Source organism: Lampetra fluviatilis, chromosome 39 (genome assembly GCF_964198595.1).
Source record: "Lampetra fluviatilis chromosome 39, kcLamFluv1.1, whole genome shotgun sequence".
Lineage (NCBI taxonomy): Eukaryota > Metazoa > Chordata > Hyperoartia > Petromyzontiformes > Petromyzontidae > Lampetra > Lampetra fluviatilis.
The window spans coordinates 7567292-7590331 of record NC_136313.1 but is presented as its reverse complement, the minus strand read 5'-3'; the positions used below and the strand labels follow the sequence as shown (position 1 = coordinate 7590331).

General features: G+C 51.8%; 2 protein-coding genes across 2 annotated transcripts in view; both read right to left on the bottom strand.

The window, feature by feature from the left end:
• The window catches only part of DHX37 (DEAH-box helicase 37), a 126570-nt gene that overhangs the window by 75424 nt on the left and 28106 nt on the right, over window positions 1–23040 (bottom strand). The gene's annotated exons all lie outside the window — the stretch shown is intronic.
• Window positions 7813–23040, bottom strand: part of LOC144945935 (lysine-specific demethylase 6A-like) — a 28812-nt gene continuing 13584 nt past the window's right edge. The window contains exons 7-14 of the mRNA XM_078874597.1: window positions 22774–22851; window positions 22247–22395; window positions 19817–19931; window positions 18249–18436; window positions 16831–16972; window positions 16080–16206; window positions 14655–14825; window positions 7813–13530 (exon numbers count right to left, since the gene is read on the bottom strand). Coding sequence (XP_078730723.1) covers window positions 13507–13530; window positions 14655–14825; window positions 16080–16206; window positions 16831–16972; window positions 18249–18436; window positions 19817–19931; window positions 22247–22395; window positions 22774–22851 — 994 coding nt within the window. The 3' untranslated portion in view covers window positions 7813–13506. The remainder of the gene's footprint in view (window positions 13531–14654; window positions 14826–16079; window positions 16207–16830; window positions 16973–18248; window positions 18437–19816; window positions 19932–22246; window positions 22396–22773; window positions 22852–23040) is intronic.

The window sequence follows — 23040 nt, the reverse complement described above, 5'->3', positions numbered from 1 at the left end:
CCTCTTTCAAGACGTCTGGTCAGTTGTGCAAGAGTCGGTCTCTTAGAGCAGCGGTCCCCAACCCCCGGGCCAAGTGGCCTGTTGGGAACCGGGCCGCACAGCAGCAGGAGGTGAGAGCGGTGAGTCCGTGCGTAGCCCGCACCCATTGTTTTATTATTTACCACTTCCATCCGTGCCTCTTTCCCGCACTGCGCACTTGTCACAGTCACAGTGTTGGTGAGCCCACAAGCTCTAGCCCCTAGTAGCCAAAATGAGTAAAAAAACAAACGTCGCTGGAGAGCTTCTTTGAAAATGTGGAAAGACCCAATGATGACCCCCCCCCACCCCGGTCCGTGAAAAAATTGTCTTCCGCGAAACCGGTCCCTGGTGCCAAAAATGTTGGGGACCGCTCTCTTCGAGGTTTCTCTGGCAGGCCCTTCCACCAGCAGGGGGCTGCATGGCCTCAATCGCACCGCTGTGGCTCGTCTTTAATGTTCCATTCATGAAGGAGATGTACCCATCGGCCTGCCGGTGATGTTCTGCTTCGGTGTCTTCGAGCAGGAATGCCAAGAGCCTGGAGGTGTGCGATGTTTGGGTCTTGAGCAGAACAACATCGACGGCCAGTACTAAACACCCCATAGGAGTACTGGCTTTGTCCATCCGCACGTTTCCTGAATGTGGGAAACCCGCAGAGGAGAGAGTCTGTGGCTCGACCCAAACTGGATCCTCTCCTCTCAGAATTCCTTGGACCCGTGGATCGCGCAGAGCAGCGTGGGACGATGCAGCGTGCAGTGGGGAACCACCGCAGGTCGCCCTGGAGTGCAATGTGAAATAGGTCGCGTGTGAAAACTATGCAATCGGTGTACAATGGGTGTTTACTGCAGCGCATGGTGACACAATATAGCGCGGAGATTTGGTGCTCGTTAGGTTTTTGTATTGGTGAAAAATAATGGCACCTGAGGGACAAGCGCTCAAAATTTTCAAGGGCATGGATTGCAGAAAAATAATTCTGTGTTCTCGGGATTATTATAAGACGTCCCGGAAGGTTAAGCCGCAACGCAAACTTTGGGGTCATTTTGGAAAAAAAGTTGATTTTATTTACAGGAGAATACGGTTCTGTGGAGAGCCAACTTCCAGATGATTTGGAATGCGCCCTTTGAAAATGGGGGATTGGTGTCTCCTGGAAGATGAATCTCAACAGCGGATGGTGTCTTCTGTTCTCTGGGTGGGCATGTGTTGCTATGGACAATTGTCTTCCGGAAAATTAATATGAATAGCTGGTGTTAAAACACGATATCCAGAGGACGATGTCTTCTCCGGATTTATAAGACACACTGCCAACTTTTCATCTAAAATACAGGGAGAGAAAAAAACACCTTGCATCTTGTCATCGAATAAATATATATTGCTTATCAATAATAATCTCCAGCTGAATAATCGGAACTTTTCCTTTGCCACAATTTTACAAATGAACGTTTGCTACCACGTGACCTGCAGCTGTTTGACAACGAGCCCTTTACCCAGAAAGGCCCCGACTGAGTCTCAATCTCAAGGCTCTCTCCGTGTAGGGGGTGGCTGCTTCACAGATGTCTGCTTGATTACGCGTTGAGAGCCTTTGTATGGAGCACGTGTGGGGAGCCAGGCACCTGTATGGAGCACGTGTGGAGAGCCAGGCACCTGTATGCGGCACGTGTGGAGAGCCAGACACCTGTATGCGGCACGTGTGGAGAGCCAGGCACCTGTATGGAGCACGTGTGGAGAGCCAGGCACCTGTATGCGGCACGTGTGGAGAGCCAGGCACCTGTATGCGGCACGTGTGGAGAGCCAGGCACCTGTATGGAGCACGTGTGGAGAGCCAGACACCTGTATGGAGCACGTGTGGAGAGCCAGGCACCTGTATGCGGCACGTGTGGAGAGCCAGACACCTGTATGCGGCACGTGTGGAGAGCCAGGCACCTGTATGGAGCACGTGTGGAGAGCCAGGCACCTGTATGCGGCACGTGTGGAGAGCCAGGCACCTGTATGCGGCACGTGTGGAGAGCCAGGCACCTGTATGGAGCACGTGTGGAGAGCCAGACACCTGTATGGAGCACGTGTGGAGAGCCAGGCACCTGTATGCGGCACGTGTGGAGAGCCAGGCACCTGTATGCGGCACGTGTGGAGAGCCAGGCACCTGTATGGAGCACGTGTGGAGAGCCAGGCACCTGTATGGAGCACGTGTGGAGAGCCAGGCACCTGTATGGAGCACGTGTGGAGAGCCAGGCACCTGTATAGAGCACGTGTGGAGAGCCAGGCACCTGTATGGAGCACGTGTGGAGAGCCAGGCACCTGTATGGAGCACGTGTAGGGAGCCAGGCACCTGTATGGAGCACGTGGAGCTTCCACGAGTGGCTAGGGGACGAGCTCGCAAAGCCGAGCGCCGGTCCGTTGTCACTTTGCGACTTTTGGGTGCGAACGCGAACGCGGAGAGCGGCGCGGAAAACCTCCTCGCCCGTGAGAAATCCGTGCCCAGCGTGTGACGAATGGAAGAGTTTCTCGAAATGTGGATTTCTAAAATCCCCTTTGGTGTGGAGTTATAGGGCCTGTCTATGCATTGTAAAACTAACACGGTTGAGAAAATCTACACTCCCCCCCGCCCGCCCCTTTAAATTTCCGCACAATGTTTGTGATGTGGGTTTTTTTTTAATCCATAAGTGAAAGCCAACGTGTTAAACTGTGATTTGTATTATGATCGCACAAGTAAAGGCAGTAGGTGTGGAGTGATACGAGGTGCCTATGACCAAATCACCTCGTGTTGTACCTGGTCTCTTCAGATCTCGCAAGCCAAGCAGGTTTGAGCCTGGATAGCACTTGGGATTGTTGTCCACGTTTAGATCGATGTCCTTCCCCCGCACCTTCCGATACGCACGGTGCAAAAGAAGTTCAAGCAGGTGTCATTGGCTCTTGCTTGGCTACGTGGGCAGTGCATACACATACACATTGTTGTACTCTACTTCTGTGCTCCCCTACCTTTACCAACCTGCACTGCCTAGCACGGTGGTGAGATCTGGCGAGATAACCCCCAGGACTTGCACAGCTGTGTGTGGATGCCTTGATCCGGCAGATTGACAACAGCAGGGATGTAGCACGTGCCACACTACACACGTGTAGTGTGGCACGGCTTCTTGGTTCTTTCGGTAAAGTCACGTATATAAGGAAAATAATAAAATAATAAAAATTAAACATAATTAAATCATTCTCACGACGTTTCGGTCACAACGCAAGCAGCCGTCTTCAGGTGGAGAACAGGTCTGTCGAGAAGGCAGAGTCTGAATGAATTCAAACTCTGTCTCTCGAAACGTCGTGAGAATTATTTTATTATGTTTCATTTTTATTATTTTCCTTCTACGTGACTTTACCGAAAGAACCAAGAAGATGAATCCCTGCAGTCACGAAAGCTTTAAATCGAAATTTAGTGTGGCACGCTTAGATCGTTGGCGGTGTTTGTGGTTAAGTTGTGGTTAGGTTGTGGTCATGTTGTCATTACGTTGTGGTTATCACAGCTGTCAACCCACACGGTTTAATCCCGTCTTCTTGCACGTGGGAATTGAGTTTTCAGGTCCATACGGCGTACAGCCGTTTCAATACGGGCAACATGTTTTTGTCTTTGTTTGTGTTTCTACCCTTGTGATGGGACTTTGTAAGTTGAACGTTGAGATTATAAAGGGCACGGGGTGACCACTAAGCTCTGAATTGGTCTGTAATAAGGCAGGGCACTGATAAGGGGTTAACATGTATGAAAAACACAAAGATCCCCCGTGTAGCCTGAACAGACTGTTGGGGCAAGTGCTGTGAGCGAGTAGCACATGTGAAGGCCGGCACGGCACACACGAGAGGGGTTGGGTGGCCAGCACCACACATTTGTATTTACGCGATCTAACCCCCCCCCCCCCCCAAAAAAAACCTGTATCGTGGATGATTTCGGTCGCGAAAGTCTAGGTGTGAAAGCGCTATGGGTTATGTTGTGGCTAAGACGGTCACACCGTCCCGGTTTATGACGCCTCTGCCCTCTCTCCTGTTACGTCGTTTCTCTAATACGTCGTCACTTTATTAATGACTTGCTGTCGCCTTACCAGCCCCACCCCACCCCACCCCACACGCTCACGTCGCTGACGGCATCGTCCCCTCCTCGTTATGCGTCGCCTCGAAGTCCTTCGCCACCACCACCACAACCACCACCACCACCACAACCACCACCACAACCACCACCACAACCACAACCACCACAACCACCACAACCACCACCACAACCACCACCACAACCACCACCACAACCACCACCACAACCACAACCACCACCACAACCCACGACTACGACTACGACTCTGTACGTCGATTTCATTGACGTCGTCTCGATATACGTCGTCGCACATTTCGGGAACGCATCCAAGGGGCCGTCCATAAATGACGTCACGCACCTAGGGGGGGGGGTCAGACATTTGTGACGATGTGTGACGAGGGGGGGGGGTTGAGAAATGTGACGTCACATCAAAATGCTCAACTTTAAATAAATATAGACAACACGTTCTACTTAGTTAAATAGACTTTTTAATAAATGTTTTCTCCTACAACATCAGAGTGCAGCGCCACATTAAATACGCACTACAATGAACATAGTTTAAAGCGATTTGAAGCATGTTTTATTTTCAAAATGAAAATATGGTTTTGGGGGGGGGGGTGGGGGCAGAGCTTTGTGACGTCATATTTGAGGAGGGGGGGGGGTCTGACTCTTTGTGACGTCGTGTGACGAGGGGGGGTGGGGGAGTCAAAAATCGTCCAAAATCGCGTGACGTCATTTATGGACGGCCCCTTTTTGAGATCTTCCGACTCTCGACGGGAGCGGTGGCAGGAATGATGTCGTCTCGCGAGACAGACCCCACAAACAGCGAGTCGGTGAGAGCGAGTCGGTGAGAGCGAGTCGGTGAGAGCGAGTCGGTGAGAGCGAGTCGGTGAGAGCGAGTCGGTGAGAGCGAGGTCACGGGCGCTGGGTGTGGGTGTGTCTCTCGGCGTCCAGTTCCATTGTTCCACTGTTCCACTCGCAGTGGCTCTTCATTCAAACTTGGCGGCCTCCGCTACTGAGGTTGCTTTGCCGCCGTCGGCGGTGGCTGAAGATGCCGTCTGAGATCTAGGGCTTCGCGGAACGCGTGCGCGTCGATTTGGGTATCGCTCTGTGCGGGTTCCACCGTCCCCCGGGGTAACTTTTTTTTGTTTTACGCTCATCTACTGTTCCTTGTAGAGAAAGAAAAAGTTCAATAAAAAAGTTTTTTGATCGATCTCGGGTGTCTCTGCAACCGCAATGCCGAGCATCTCTGGGGGACATGAACCCGGCCACGTGTTTCGTGTCAACGGCATTTGGAACAACAGAGACAAAGATCACCCGTGTAGCCTTAACAGGCTGTTGGGGCAAGTGCTGTTAGCCAGCACCTACGAAGGCCGGAACGGCACACGAGTGGGTGGTTGGCCCGGCCGCCTTTGTCACACCAGGTACTCATTTGAGGTTGAGTCGACCTGGGGGAAGGCCCAGGACCGGTTCAGACAATCGTCACTGGATGTTGGCCGCCGTGAGTGAGAATTGAACTCGGGCCGCCGGGTCCGTAGCAAAGCTACGCTAACCGCTCCACCACCGCTCCCCACCATCGGAAACAACAGGTCCATTGTGGGACGTGAAGGCGGCCTTCTCGTTGACACCGAGAGCCCTGCCACCCCGAGATGTGGAGGCAGTTGTCTGGGTAGCTCGCCGACATTGTGTGACAATGCTCCACGCTGCAGGGCTGCGGACGTGACCAGGAGGTGGACTGCAAATAGTTGATGGAATTGAATGAAACATTTGTTTTCTTTTCGTTGGGTTTCCACGCGCGTGTTGACCAGGCGCATTCTTGTCCAGAGGCATGCATACTTTGGGTAGGCGTTCATGCTCGGGTGAGGTTTTCACACAAACATACAAATCTGGTGAGCAAGCATTGGGGTGGTGAGCGGTGGTGTGGTTCCTGCACCTATCAGACGTTTTATAAAATATACAAATGTAAACGTTTACCTAAATTTTTTTTTTAAGGTGGGGACAATTTCATCCCGTTTGTGAGTAGGGTAAGCCTCGTAAAATGCAGTGTATATATTTAATGTATCTTGATTTTCCAAAGAACTTTTACTCAAATTATTAGCATTTATATCTTTAAAAAAAACAACATACGCTGGAAATTGAGCCTCAATGTTGTACATTCCAGTACCACAACACAATATTAGTGTGTTTTATTTCAAAAATAAATAATAATGCGCCATTATCCCACGGTGTTCACGGTAGCATTTTAATATTCCAAAAGTGAACACGTGCCCGCTTGAGTGAGTGCGCGAGGTCCACCTCTTCCAACTACTGTTATTATCACTATACACGTTATTTGTTTTTAGATTTATAATTCTAATTTTAATACATTTTGTTTAGACATCTTCGTTAAAAAAACATTTGGCAAAAATCGAATTGCTTTAAAATGCACGTACACATTAAATGATGATTTTGACTTGATGTCTATAATTCGGTTATAAATTGTTAACATTGGACGCGTGACGAGATTTCCATTGAATCCCATCCGCTATCAACCCACCAATGGATCAAAGCATCCCCACACCACACTTCAACACGGTGTGGGTTGGTGATAGGTGATGGGGATGCGGTAGCAGGACCGGTTCTGATAAAACTCGCCACTGACCTTACCCATGGCTGGGAATCAAAACTCGGGTGACGGAGTATCATAGCGTAGCACGCGAACCACTACCACTGCTCCACCCCATACTTTCATCTTTGCTCACATGCTGGAATCAATTAACAGCAAGAGACTAACAGGGGGCCGAGTCGTAACGCGTGTATGCCCATTTCCTCCACACGCGCTCACAACAGGGTATAGCTGAACACTGAGCCATGCCACACAGCGCTCGACGATGTATTTCAACTGCGGTTTTATTGCTTACAAAACGGCGGATTAAAACACTTGAAGGGTGACCCCCCCACACACACACGCCACCCCACCCCCCCTTCGGCAAACACCACACGCGTCATTTTTGAATACAATCTCAGTGTTAAATAATACACGGATGCTTATGTAAAATACAAAAAAACTGTAAAGTAATTCTTTTAGTACAAATCGTATTTTTGTAAGGGTTACTTTTATCAAAAAATGGATTTGCATAATTCGGTTTTGAAACACTTTGCGTGGAATCCAGAGGGCGAAACTTCTACCACGTGACTCGCGCCTCTCCCACGTGGAGCTGCTCTTAGCGTGTCACGTGACGGTGAACGTCACCCACCACCCCCCGGGGGGGAGGGGCTCAATCATCCCCCGGGGGGGGAGGGGCCTCAACCACCCCACGGGGGGGGGGGCCTCAACCACCCCACGGGGGGGGGGGGGGGGCCTCGACCACCCCACGGGGGGGAGGGGCCTCAACCACCCCACGGGGGGGGGGGGGGGCCTCAACCACCCCACGGGGGGGAGGGGCCTCAACCACCCCACGGGGGGGAGGGGCCTCAACCACCCCACGGGGGGGAGGGGCCTCAACCACCCCACGGGGGGGGGGGGGGGCCTCGACCACCCCACGGGGGGGAGGGGCCTCAACCACCCCACGGGGGGGAGGGGCCTCAACCACCCCACGGTGGGGAGGGGCCTCAACCACCCCACGGGGGGGAGGGGCCTCGACCATCCCACGGGGGGGGGGGGGGCCTCGACCACCCCACGGGGGGGAGGGGCCTCAACCACCCCACGGGGGGGGGGGGGGGCCTCGACCACCCCACGGGGGGGGGGGGGGGCCTCGACCATCCCCCGGGGGGGGGGGGAGCCTCAACCAGCGACCCGTTCGTAAATGGTGAACAAAACAGTCTCAAGTGTGTTGCGTGTTAATGGGTGTTGTGTGTTAATGTGTAGTAGTGTGTTGTTAATGTGTTGTGTGTTAATGGTTGTGTTAATGTGCTGTGTGTTAATGGGTATTAGTGTGGTGTGTGAATTGTTGTGTTAATGTGTAGTGTTCATGTGTGTTAATGTGTGTTGTTTTAATGTGTATTAGTGTGTTGTGTTAATGTGTATTAGTGTGTTGTGTTAATGTGTTGTGTGTTAATGTGTATTGGTGTGTTAATGTGCTTATGTGTATTAGTGTGTTGTGTTAATGTGTTGTGTGTTAATGTGTTTATGTGTATTAGTATGTTGTGTTAATGTGTAGTGTTCATGTGTAGTGTTAATGTGTTGTGTTAATGTGTTGTGTTAATGTGTATTAGTGTGTTGTGTTAATGCTGGTTTACTAGTGTAGGGAGCGGTGGTGTAGCGGTCAGCGCGATGCTGCGCTACGAACCCGGCGACCCGAGTTCGATTCCCGCTCACCACCAACCCCAGTGACGATTCTCTGAACCGGTCCTGGGCCTCCCCTAGGTCGACTCAGCCTCAATTGAGTACCTAATGCGGTGTGTAAACATCGCCACTGGGGAGACAAAGGCGGCCGGGCGTGGTGCTGGCCACCCACCCCCTCGTATGCCGTGCCGACCTTCATGGGTGCTGGCTAACAGCACTTGCCCCTACAGTCTGTTAAGGCTATACGGGGGATCTGTGTCACTACAATACTGCGTGTACTTTGCACGCACAATGAAATCTACAATTGCTAAGTCTAAAATTAAAAAAATGCTATGTTTAGTGAATTCATTAAAAACCAGAAGTAGTCTGCCAACTTTTCATCACGTTGAAAAGTGCTTTTCCGTATCATTTCAAATGACCAGTATTTAAATAAAAATTAAAACCTCACTTGCATCAGCAGAGTTCGATGCACAGAGCAGTAATTAGCGGAGCGGGAAGCCGTGTGCCACTGGGGCGCCGTTCAACTTGCGGAGCCGGGAGGTGATTGGTGAAATTCCTCATTAGCTCATCCGCGAGAAAATATTTTTTCCAAATTTGGAACACCCGGCACGCAAGTGGCCCTGTACCTTTCTTCGTTAGACGTCACGGGACCTCTGCCCCCCCCCCACCGAGATGCAAGCGGCGTGAATCCAACGGTCAGCAACACCCGGCGGTAATAACCAGGGCGGCCTGGCCGCATTCGAACCGCGAACCTCTGAGAGCGACCGCCGGGTTAATCGCGCCGCCCTTTTGGCTACCGGGGAAATCCTAAAGAAGAGGCCAAACAACGGCACGGCAGGCGCACGAGCTTTGCCGAACAGCAGCGAAGGTACCAGGGAGTGCGGTTGCAACTCACGTGTTGTCGGAGCGACATGTAATTAATTACACTGGTCAACAACAACAAAACACATTTTTCTGGCCTGGACTTTTGCAGCTGTTCTAGACTAATTTCAGGGTGCTGATTCCAAATCTGATCTCAGATTTGCTCTATCACATCTCATTGTTATGCTATCTGCATACCCCATTTTCATTGATTTTACCCGAAATTAACTCTGTCACTTATGATTGCAAGTTGTTGCGAGTCAGTGACTGCTTTAGTGTTAAAATATGGTGCTGTATTTTTAGGATAGTGTGTTTATAATATCATTTTATGTAGATATCCACATTTATTTAATATTTTTCTTCTGCAGTTTTTATTGAAAATGCAATATTTTATATCTCAAAAAGCTGATGTGATAGACAAAAACTGATGCCAGATTTGGAATCGGCACCCCAAAATTACCTTAAAACCGTTGGAATACCTTATGCCAGAAAAAGTGTGTTGACCAGTGTAATAGAGACAAATAACTTGTTTTTTTTACCCATGGCACCACCAGTGGGTAGGGGAGTAAAGGTCAAGAATAAAATGACTGGGACTAATGAACGGGAATGGGAGAAAAAAAGACAGAATGGGGAAATAAGAGAAAGGGAGGGAAAAGGAATGGAAACATGGGGACCACAGGGTCAGGAGAGATGAGGATATACGGAGAGAAAGGCTCCACGGGCAAGGGCCTCAACACTGCACGGGGCAGCGTCTGTTTTCACAGGGGGCGGGGCAGAGAGCGGAGGGATCAACACAGAAGTCGCGTGATTTGCGGGGAGGCTTGAGGTGATGCAGAGAGATGCGTGCCTCAGCAGGCCGGAGTGTCCCTCTGCCCGGCTGGCAAGGGCTCCCACACACCCCTCCACCAACATGGGAATGGCGCCCCATGGCTTTTCCTGGCGACTGTTAAGTTTAGCACCCTTCGAGAGACCAGCGGTTAACGCCCTGACATCGCGTAAATAAGTCCTCTATGTGGCTAATCGCGTCGTTACGAACGAGACACAAACTCGAGATACACAAACCGTCCGCTTGCGTTAATAGCTGCGCATTGTTAACAAGCCGGGGGGGGGGTGGGGGTGGAGAAAACAAATGGCACATTCGGGGGACGCGATCAGAGGGGTTCATCAGCCACGACGCGGCGGCGAGAATTCCGCGTCGTACGCGGTTGTGTTGGTGCGCAGAGCGCGCGAGGACGGACCCCGTTGTGTGAAAGCCTCAACGACCAACGTTCGATTGGGACGAGCTGCACGGAACACGTTTTAACGGTACCTCGTGTACGCAAAAGCGCCTGCGTAGACTGAAGTTCAGGAGCACCTCTTTTGAACGGAATAAATTAGTGTGCGCGGTTTGGCATCCAACGGACGTGTTCCAGGGGTCACCGTTTGGTAACGCGTGGAGCCACGCTCCGTGCGTGCATCTCCTGCCGTGATGCAATAGAACCATCCGCTAACACCGAAGCCTCGCCCAGACAAGCCAATTGTTCAGGCTAAATCTAAATACATTAATGTGAACCATGCGACTGGTTCAAACACGTGTGGTACAAGAGGCACATTAACGGCACCCACTTTTTTTTCTTATAAAAAAGGGGCAACATTTCCGACACTTTTCAGATAGGTCTGAAGTTGGCATAAATAACCTTAATTTACACGAGGGCATTCGTTATGACCAGGTGTTGCTTCACGTCCTTTAGTGTCACCGGTCACAGCCATTTTGTTGCCACGACAACCGTATCCAACACGTGGGTCCGTTGGGCACGGTTCGCTCTCTAAACATCTCCGTCTCTTTAAACATCGCTCGCTGGGACTCGTCTTTACATTCCCGTTGTGCGCGGTGCGCGTCACGCGGCGATGACGCTTCCGTTGAGAGCTTCCCGCGCAAGCGGCGGCCGCGACGTCACGACGCGCCGTGCCGAGCGGCTCCGTGGAATCCAGACGTCGCGAAAGCGCTCGTCAATTCTCTTCCGAAACAAGAGGGCGACGGCGGAGCGTCTCAATCGCGCCGGAGAGTGTCCGTCGCATGGCAGTTGAAGCCGAATTGGTGGCCTTCACGGGTGGAATACGCCGATTTAAGCGACGACTCGCATACAGTCATCGACATAACACTGCCCCAGTCATTGGTGACCAGGCCGAAACCATCAACTGGCTACGTTTGAGAACCCGGTTCCATCATGGGAGGCTGAAACCCAGATGACAGGAGCTCTATGAGCAATGCGGCCAACTTTTCACCACCGTCCATGTGGGGAGGGTGGACGAGTGGGTTTGGGGGTGAGGGTGTGGACAGAGAGAGTGTCACAGCGATCACTCAGAACCTGCATCGGTCCCAAACGGTGTCTGCCTTCGAATGAAGCACGTTCAGAACTACGTCCGTTAATTAAAGTTAGTTACACGTTGCTTGCGTCTCTATCAACTGGCCATTTAGCTCTCTAACGCGCGTTTTGTTTCGGTGTGCTAAACACACCGGTTCAACAGAGTCCCTGAACAAGCTCCCCATCACGTGGAGCGACACGTCGGACATCGTGCTGAAACGAGACGGAGCGGTACAACGCAAAGGACACAGCGGAGAGACACGTAGCACCACCGCCACCTCACAACCACCACGAAAACCTTCGCAAACACGTCAACAAGCTGCCAAGTGTAAACACAGCTACCAAAATCCACAATAAACTCATCCAACGACAGCAGACGACTTGCTCCAATTGAGAGTTCGTGTATCTGAAACCTGTGGCAGCCGTGCAATTTACCCGAGATTCTCTGTAAAATTTTCAAACGATTTCCATAATACCCGACGCAACTCAAATATACCCTTTTTTTGTCTCGCTGTGCAATGGAGCTGTGCTGGGATCGGTCCAGGCCAGGCTTGTCACGGCTCAGGAGGTGGCAGGTTTTTAAATCCTTTATATTAAGTTCGCTTGCTTGCGCGCTTACGACCGTGAAAATTTTCGGTCATTTTTTAACCCACTTCCCGTGATCCAATCGAGCTGACATTTTGCACACAGACTCGTTGTGCGTGACAATTTATTTTCGTGAAATTTTTTGTTCCAAATTTTTACACTTTTTAGGAATTTTTTTTTTATATTTAATTACCAATTGCTTAATGGTGGCAGGCAATCATCTGACCCATAGGTGGCAGCCATCTCAAGCCAGAGGACGAGAGGACTCTAGCCGCCACGCATATAAAGGATTTATAGTGAAAAACTTAGTTTTTACGGGTTAATTTTTTTTCTTTTACATTACCGCGGAACCCAAGCCGTGGCGTTGACACAGCGCGGAACGAACGAGTCGGGGGTCGCACGGATCCCGAGGAAATAACTCCCGTCCCTGGCCCTGCCTGGCTCCGAGCCGAATTCAGGTGTCTTCACGAGGGCCGAGTCTCAGAGATTGGTGCTCACTCATCTTACGTTCACTGAAAGCACTCCCCCCCCCCCGTTTGGCTGCACCTCCGACAAGTGCTGTCCCGTTGTTGCCCGTTCCTCTCGACGTAATCGCTTTGACGTTCTTGTTCTGCGCCGATGCACTAGCAATATCCCCTTGCAAGCTCGCCGGCAGTAACTGCCGAAATGGGATTTTCCGTGTAACAAATAATCATCGACGCTGAGAGCCGGTGGAAAAAGCACCCACGCCGCCACTAGGGCCCTGCCTTGGACCGGCTTAGAAATGTCAGTGGAAAAAGTTCTGAAAGTTAACGGAGCCAAAAATACATATATATATTCGTACGTGAACTTAATCTGCATTCCTTCCATATACTTGCAAGTGCAGCCTTTTGTAAAAATTCTCTTTTTTGTTAAATCAGTCACCAGATAATGTCACTGGCGGTGTAACAGTGTGTGTGCGAATTGCATAGGTAGCTTTAGCTCATTGCTTTACGTGAGCAACGAGCAAAACATTTGGTAAAACTTGAGCAGTAAATATTAATGTCATTGTTTTTATGTTTCTTTTTGTTATATATATACCAGGGTACTAAAGAGGTAAACTGTGGATGGAATTATTCCGACTCGGTGAAACGAATTCTTCTAAACTCACCTTCACGTATTTACACGAGATCATTTGTGGCATATACAGGTCTGTACAGGCTGGTGTTGTTCCAAGTGTAAGTATTGCAACCAGTGCACTGGGGGGTGGGGGATGGGTGGGTTAGCGGGCACGTGCACGCGCGTGTACACGTGCATTGTACGAGTGTGTAGCACCAGTGAGTGATGTCCACATACGCACACTCAGGTATGCACGCACGGGAGCGTACGCGAACTGCCGGCCGCGTGTATGGGGATCAGCTCGCTACGTTGGCGGGAAACTGCAATGAGACAAGGCAGATGGGGTTAGAGGTCAGGAAAATAAAAGATGCATATAAAACATTACAGGCAATGTGTTTTAGCTGATAATAATTTGATGTTGCTGCTGCTGCTGCGTTGACAGTGGTGCACAAACAAATGAAAAAAATGACAAAATATTTAAAAAAATGGTTCATAATTCTGCCAGAGGTCAGGTGACTTGGGGCAACTTTGGCCGACGTGCTGTGAAGGAGACGGGCACTTGCCTCGAAATCTTGCCTCTTACAGGTAGTCCCCGACATATGACGGAGATGCGTTACGACGACCCCATCGTAAGTCGAAAATATCGTAAGTCGAAAATGGCCTAGCCTACCCAGGAGTCTTAAATGGTGATAATTTAGCAAAACAGAGCAATTTACGGTACCGTACTGTATAAACTATATGCGTACAGTACATCCCGGCAGCGTCCCAACGTACAGTATCGTACCTCGTACGCTGCTGCGTTTGCCTGCTGCGCGAAATGTTAAATATTTAACAATTTTGTCATATCGCTATTGCCATCGTAAGATCGAAATATCGTAAGTCGGACCATCGGAAGTCGGGGACGACCTGTATTTATCCTTTCTTTGACGTGGAACGTGTTTTTATGTCTGTGGTGGACACGTGGTGCGATGCGTGTAAAGGGTGCGTGTAGTGTTTATGGTTATTGTTCATGTGCATTGTGTTATATTTTCATGGTTTTCAAATTTCATTTGTTCAACCAGGTGAACACTCAAGAGTGCAGGATAAGTGTCATTTACATCGAGACTCGGATTTGCAAAATTACAAAAGCCAAAATAACATACATACAACTAAGTAGCACCACATTGAAGCAAATAGAAACCTGAGCAACTCAATTTCCAGGAACCAAAGTTGGGAAAAATCTCTATAAAAAATTTACTTTAAAAAAAATAATTTAAAAGTCATTCATAGTAAAATCACAACTGCTGTTAGCCGCGGCTGGGGTTTTAACTCGCCGGAGAATGTGCAGCGCAGTGCGCTAACCATCGCAACACCGCTCACGGCACTTTCCCCAAAAGTGTGTAGGAGGGGGTGGGCGTGGGGGTGGGATCTGTGTCGTCGGTGCCTGTTGAGCGTCGTCACTCACCAGTGTAAAGTGGTCGAACATTGTCCTGAGTTCGTGCGAGCTGTGTTGCTGAATGACGGTGAACGGCTTGAGCTGTGGGCTCACGCGCATGGCGCACGCTCGGCAGTACACGCGGTAGGCACGCGCGCCCGGCACGGAGCGCACCGCAAACAGCAGGCTGAACACCTCGATCTGTATCGGCACGGCGAGTGGGGGGGGGGGGGGGGGTGTGCAGGTGAGACATCGTCGTTGTCATCATCAGCGGCGGCAGCAGCATCAACCCATCCCCCCCTCAACCTTCCAAGAGGTCACAATCTCTCACGAACCTGCGATGTGACGATCCGCGCGCAGTACGCGTGCACACGAGCTGAATGAAGCGCTCCATCTCCGTGGCGGATGGAATCTCTGCCGTGTTTTATTCCCGCAATACAAAATATCATATCGGTGGCTGTCACAGACATCCCAATGCATATCCAGCATCGCTGAAATGATATCCACTTTGTCAGAAGTCAAACGATGGCTGTTGGCGAAAGTGACAAAATAAATGTCCTTTTCGCGCGATCCCTTCAGCGATTTAGAAGCGTATTACATATATTTACGAATGTATTCTTTCACGCAAAGTTTGTATCAGCAGTCGGGGGCGATGTTGCTGCTATGTAATCCCGAATGAGTGATTATTTGCAGCGTAATTTTTCACGATTGGGATGTTTTTGGCCAACGTTGTCTTAGCTCTGGGAAGAACCCAAGAAAGCTTGGAGGAAACCAATGCAGACAAGGGGGGAGTCCATACAAACTGCATACACACACACAGAGCTCGCCCGAGTCGGGAGTAGAACCCAGGCTCACCCCAGCTGGCGACACCCCTCAGCCGCCCAACAACGCAGCACCCAACAATGACAACTCCCCAGTGGGGAGGGGCGGCACTCCACAATGACAACTCCCCAGTGGGGAGGGGCGGCACCCAACAATGAGAACTCCCCAGCGGGGAGGGGCGGCACCCAACAATGAGAACTCCCCAGCGGGGAGGGGCGGCACCCAACAATGAGAACTCCCCAGTGGGGAGGGGCGGCACCCAACAATGACAACTCCCCAGTGGGGAGGGGCGGCACCCAACAATGAGAACTCCCCAGCGGGGAGGGGCGGCACTCAACAATGACAACTCCCCAGTGGGGAGGGGCGGCACCCAACAATGACAACTCCCCAGTGGGGAGGGGCGGCACCCAACAATGACAACTCCCCAGTGGGGAGGGGCGGCACCCAACAATGACAACTCCCCAGTGGGGAGGGGCGGCACCCAACAATGACAACTCCCCAGTGGGGAGGGGCGGCACCCAACAATGAGAACTCCCCAGTGGGGAGGGGCGGCACCCAACAATGAGAACTCCCCAGTGGGGAGGGGCGGCACCCAACAATGACAACTCCCCAGTGGGGAGGGGCGGCACTCGCCTCGCAGTCGTGGCAGTAGTAGACGCTCTCCCCGGGGGCGCGCGGCTGCACGATCGTCCTCTTGCCCAGCTGCTCCAGGATGTTGAGCGTGCAGAACCACTCGCACAGGCTCTGCTGCAGGCAGTACCTACCACCCACAGAGGCGAAGGTCCCGCGTGTCGCCTTAACGAGGCGGTGGGGGCGAGCGACGTTTGTTGGCGAGGGGCAGCACCTATGAAGGCCGCCAACATGGCGGACGGGGCATGGGTGGCGTGGAAAATCACCACGCCCGGCCACCTTTGTCTCCCCATCGCCCGTGTTTACACACGGCACCGGGTGTCTCATTTAAGGCTGAGTCGACCTAAGAGAGTACACCGGACTGTTTCAGATATTGGCGATTGCCGTAAGCGGGAAGCGAACTCGGGTCACCGCATTGGTAGCAGAGTGCGCAAAAGACTGCGCCACCACTCCCCACGCACGTGTTGGGGAAGGGCTGTGTGCGTGTGGTCTACTTGCTGCACCGCCTTGCCCTGCGGACGAGCGTCTCAGGCCCATGATTTCTCCATGATGTTGCGGTCCACCGACCCCCCCACCCGACTGTTGTTGCTGAATCATGAATCACAGGCGCATTGTCGACTGGTCACATCCCTATTCCGTGATGAACCCCGCGCAGCCCACCCCTCTGATCAGCACGTCCAGTGCGAGAGAAGTGCAACATACACACGTGTGCAACCTTTTTCTCGCCGTGCGTTCACCTGCGTGCGGCCCCCACCTCATATGCGAGTAGAGCTGAGCGTCCTTCACCCGGATGTTCTGCGCCAGGTTCCAGGAGAGGTGCACCATGGGTACGATGGACTGCACGCGACTCCGCCGGTTCCACTCGTAGCGCTCCACCGCCAGCTGGTACTGGTGGGCTGTGACACGCAGCGAACGTCACGCAGGGCCAAGCGGCATCACAACCAACGAGGCGGTTGCGACACCCGATGGCTGATCGCGCCGCGCGTATGGCAACAGCGCACGGCCGTCGCCCAGCAGCGTGGCTAACCATCGAAAAAATACGGTCTCCGCATTGTGTACAGACAGTCCCCAGGTTCGGGACGGGTTCGGTTCCCCAGATCGATCCGTAACCCAAGTTTTCCGTATGTCGGAAACTGAACAATTTCCCCCCCAAAATCAAAGATCAATTACATTCACCTGAATCTTAGTGAGGCTCTATCGAGGCGTAAGGCAGTTGCCTCCCCCCCCCTCACTCCACGCTATTCATCCGCAACCTCACCGCTCTGCGCTACTTGCGCTTGCGTATCTAACGCAAAAAAATCCGCGTATTGATTTTTTTTACACGATTAAGGTCGGATTACCGTAAGTCTGGTCCCTTCCGCAACCCGGGGACTGTCTGTACTTTCAGTTGCACTCCTACAGGCGTCTGCAACGCTCTTCCTTCCAATATTAGGAAGCCACTGGAGCGGTGTACGTTTAAGTCTAGGTCGAAAACTCATTTCTAAAGAACTGATTTTTTTGTGTTAAATTTGTTGTCCTTCCCCCGTACCTCCAATTAGCACGGTTGGATACGTACTGTGCGAACGAAGTTCAACATGCATACACGTACATTCCAACCAAGCCACTGCTGGATGAAGGCTCTCCCAAGCCGTGCGCGCCTTGGGGGTTTGTGTGGCCATCGACGCCGCACCGGATGGTGAAGGGAGGGACCCAGGACCGGTGCAGACATCACCTCCCACCCATGTAAGCCGTGGGTGGGAATAGACTACGGCCGCCGGGTTCACAATGCAGTGCTCTGTACTGCTGCACTGTGCAGTAACTGTAGTACCCAGTAGTACAGCAATGTGCACGGATGCCCAATGTATTAAGAGGCGATTTTAGCACGTAAAATAAAGGTTGATCGAGTACTACAGAGTACAGTATCGACTGAGCTATACAGTGGAGTACTAAGCTGGGATTGCCCGGTGTGTGATGCTTCTGTGCCCCCCCCCCCCCACCGTGCCCACCCCACCCACCCTCCCTCCCCCCCATACAACATCTTAGCTTGTCGGAGTTTGTATAGCGCCTTAACCAAGGTGCTAACCAAGGCGCAGCCACATCACGTTCCACGGGATGTAGTTGCACCCCCCCCACCTCATGGCCCCCCACCCCCCCGTGCCCCCCCACCCCCCCCGTGCCCTGCCCCCCCCGTACCGGTGAGTGGCCCCACGTTCCACGCGATGTTGTTGCACCAGCCCAGCGCTTGCACCCAGTGCACGGTGCCCGGGTTGATCCACACGAGGTCGCCCGGGCGCTGCACGAAGCGGTACAGAGGCACCTGCTCGGCCTCCAGGTGCGCCAGCACCGGCCACCACGAGCCCGTCAGGTAGTTCACTCCTTCCCTGGGGCGGCAGCGATGACCACGCACGCACGGTCACACGCACGCACGGTCACACGCACAGTCACACACACAGTCACACGCACAGTCACAGTCACACGCACAGTCACACACACAGTCACAGTCACACGCACAGTCACACACACAGTCACACGCACAGTCACACGCACAGTCACACGCACAGACACACACACAGTCACACGCACAGTCACACGCACGCACGGTTCCCATACTTCATCACACCGGTCGGTGCGGCTTGGTGGAGGTGGAGAGCACAGATGCGGGGAGCGTGGAAAGGTTACGCTACCGTCTACGCGGATAGTTTACATGGAAAGACGACTGAATGTGGAATTGTCACCGCACAGTGTGCATGCTGAACTTCTTTCGCACAGTACGTAGCCAACCGTGCTAATTGGATGTGTGGGGGGAAGGACAACAAACTAAACACAAAAAGTGTTTCTAAAGAAATTAGTTTTCAATCTAGATGTTTCAAGTGTGCCATATACCACAATGGAGCTCACCATAAACCCGCAACAGTTGGCATGATTTTATCATTAAGCACAAATATTTGACTCAAGTTGGAATCCTGTTGTATTACCCGTGGCACAGCGCCCAGTTCCTATCCTCAATGCACTGGACAGAATCAACGAAAGCAGTCGGGGTGACTGATGAACGAGCACTCACCGATTCACTCGTCTTTCGCTCACCAGCAGTTACAGTCGCCTCCTCATCGCTCTTCTACAGCTATTACTACTTTACTAAACCCGTTCACCTCGCTCATTGATTGGTCTACCCATGTGGAAGACTGTCTCTCAGACTCACCGCTTTGTCTCCTCCACCACGCTGTGCTCAATCACCAAACCGCAGGTCACAACCACACACACTCACAACCACTCACAAACTCACTCACAACCACTCACACATACTCACAACCACACACACAACCACGCGCACACTGACCCACTCATTCCACTTTCTCACCCACTACACTGCAGGTCACAACAACACTCACTCTCACAACCACACACACACTCACCCACTCACTTCACTCCCTCACCCACTACACTGCAAGTCACACCTCACATCTCTCTCTGCTTCTTCCCGTGCACGACTTCACTTTGCATTTCCCTCCCATCGTCTCTCCCCACCCCCTCCGCCACAATTCAAGAAACGCGTTAACTCTTTATCAATCACGCCTTCAACTGTGCTGTTTGTTGGAGCCAGTTGGGCAAAGTCTGGCCTTTGGTTCGTGTGCTCAGCAACCGTGATGCTAGAATGCGAGTAGAGTAGGAAGGTCAGGTGGGTACGTCTCGCACAGCGAGCGAGTGAATCACCCCCCAGTGATGAGAGAGTGAAAGTGGAGTAGGAAGGTCCGTGTGGGTACCTCTCGCACAGCGAGTGAATCACCCCCCAGTGCTCTTCGGGGACACAAAACCACTCGCACTCGCCGGGGCCGATGTTGATGTTGACCGAGCAGAAGTTGTTGTTCTCCTGGTGCCCTGAGGAAAAGCAGGCACGCACACGCAGAACACACGTGCACGCACACACACGTGTACACACACACGTCTCGGACAAGAAGACAAAGATGCCCCCCGTATAGTCTCAACAGACTTTTGGGGAAAGTGCTGCTAGTGAGTAGCACCTACGAAAACCCGCACGGCACACGAGGGGGTGGGTGGCCAGCACCACGCCCGGCCGCCTTTGTCTCCCCAGTGGCGATGTTTACTACACACCGCACCCAGGTACTCATTTGAGGCCGAGTTGACTGAGGGGAGGCCCGGGACCGGTTCAGATAATCGTCACTGATGTTGATGGACTTGAGCGGGAATAGAATACATACACAGACACTCGAACCCATGGTAAATTCACCACAGGATCACGATGAAAATGAATGCACGAATGAAAGTACGGCATTGCTCACCACCTGCGTTTTGGTCATCTCCAAATATATAAAAGGCAAAGTTGTGAATATGTGTGTCTGTTAAAAATGTTTAGCGTGCTTCCCGACATGCAACAAACTGGATATTTGCCATGTGGGGTACTTTCCAGATTGTACACCACGCAAAAAATATAAAAATACACTTTTTTTTGGGGGGGGGGGGGGGGGAGCTCAATAATGCATTCATTTTTTGCACGGCAAGTGAGCCGTGACGTCACATCTGTCACGTGACCCACGCATGTTGAAGCATAACGCATTGTAGTGTAGTGGTTAGCGTGCCGCACTACGAACCCGGCGACACGAGTTTGATTCCCGCTCACGGCCACCACCGGTGATGATTATTTTAACCGCTCCTGGGCCTCCCCCTAGGTCGACTCAGCCTCAAACGAGTAACTGGTGTGGTGTGTGAACATCGCCACTGGGGAGACAAGGGCGGCCGGGCATGGTGGATCTAAGTCTCGGGCGAAGCCGGGTAGTACAGCTAGTGAATAAAATAGGGTGCTTAACAAATGTGTTAACACTTATACGAGACTATCTTTTTTATTGAAAAAAGAACGGATATTACATGATGACAAAAGTATGTTAATAGCTTCAAAAAGTCAGTCTCCACTTGTTCGCAATCATTGTCAACAAGACTGGAATCTACTCCAGGTGGTCTCCAGAGCCCGGAGGCACATTGTTGCAAATTCTCAGAAGCGTTCACATTTTTGTTTAGCCCAGCAAGTGAGAAATGTAGTGCGGCAATGTTGTGCAATTCAAAACACACAACAGCAATCAGGGAAAAACAACGTTGATGGACCTTGCCAAGGAATAAAACAACTGTAAAACCGTACAGATGTCCAACTCAGGTTGTAAAGGTTAATCCGTTATCTCTGTCCACCCGTCCAGAACAGGGCAACTCGATATGATGAGCCGGTAGTGGGTGGGGCCACCAGAGCAGTGGGTGTGGCCTATTAGAGATGTCGGCGGAGCTGCTGATTGGTTGAGCCTTCTTTTAGCCCCGCCCCCCTCCCTCCCGATACGTTCCATTCATTGGCTACCACATTCTGATAAGCTCCCCCCCCGCCAATCTCCTCCCCGCTCAACTTGTATTTAAGGGCTTGCATCTTGAATCCTTGCCTCACTTGATGCAGCAAATCTGGCTGTGACGGTCCCACCTGATGACGGAGACTTGTGTTGCCTCCGAAACGTCGTGATTTTATTGTTTTTATTTTTCATTAATTTTAATTTCCTTTTTTACCTACGTGACTTTACCGAAAGAACTAAGAGTATGAATCCTTGCAGTCACGAAAGCTTCAAATCTAGAATTAGTGGCTATGAAAATCTGGGCGGGGCTGACGGCGCTCACCGTGTGACTTGGTTGAGCCACCCAGAAAAATCCTAGCTGGCTTATCTACATATGCCATCTACATTACAAAGGCTCAGTTCCAGCAGCAGTACTGACCATCTCACAACTCCTCCTCTCTCTCCGGCCCTTCCTGGCTCCTCCCCCCTTAACCAGTATATAAGGTCGTGCCTCTTGGGACTTCTCTTCACTTGATACAGATATTTTGCTGTGACAGTTTCACCTGAAGACGGAAGCTTGTGTTGCTTCCGAAACGTCGTGATTTTATTATTTTTATTTTTTATTAATTTTAATTTCATTTTTTACCTACGTGACTTTACCGAAAGAAATAAGAGTATGAATCCTTGCAGTCACGAAAGCTTCAAATCTAGAAAAAAAAAGACGGTAGCTTTGTTTAACTTGGCGTCAAATTACGCAGCAGAAACTCGCTTAATGGTCTGGTTTACAAGTGGGGGCGGTGGGGGTTTATAGGGCTTCAGACGCTGCCACGCGGCTAACGGACAGAGCAGAGTGAGAGCACCCGCGGTTACCTGGCGTGCGGCTTCCCGGCACCTTCATGTAGAGCTGCAGCGTGTTCATGCCCTCGATCTTGTGGCCCACGTGGCTCAGCATGTTCCCCACCGAGTGGAGACGCATGAACGGAGGCAGCTTGCACACCTCGGCCAGCTGAGCACTCCACCTGTTCAGCGGGAGTCGAACGCCCGTCGGTAAGTGTGGACGGTGAAGGCGCGGCTCTGCGATATCTTGCCGGGGTGGCCTCGGTTTTAAGGGGCTGCAGGCGTAAGCTCGAGGGAGCGCCTGTAGGGAGCATGTAGGCCTCTTCCTAAACATTGGCCAGGTGTTTTGGACGATGTGAGAGTCTCCCAACACTTTACCCCACCACACATGAGCTGTCACACATCAATTTGGCAGGCTGTGTGTGAAAGTACGGGCGCGCGTAGCCACCAACGCCCGGCTCATAATTCTTCTACGAAGCACTCAATATTGTGACTCAAACGCAGCGGAAAAACGTAAACCTTCGCCTGCACACGCCCCACGCACACGCAAAGCAACTCACGTTTTCTCATCCGACAGGTCAATGTTGGTGCCGAATTTGAGGGTCCTGAAGGGGGCCATGGACTCCAAGCCGTCCAGCCTACGAGGAACACGGGACAAGCTTACACGGCCGCCACCCCCCTCGCCGTCACGTCGCACAAGGACCGTCAAAGAGAGAAACGAGAGAGGATCCTTCTCCTCTAACGTGTGGTAGTTGCACCGGTTCGTGCAGCTCCACTCTGCCGAGGCACTCAGTGGCCATGAGCCGGTCCAGAGTTGAATCAACGCT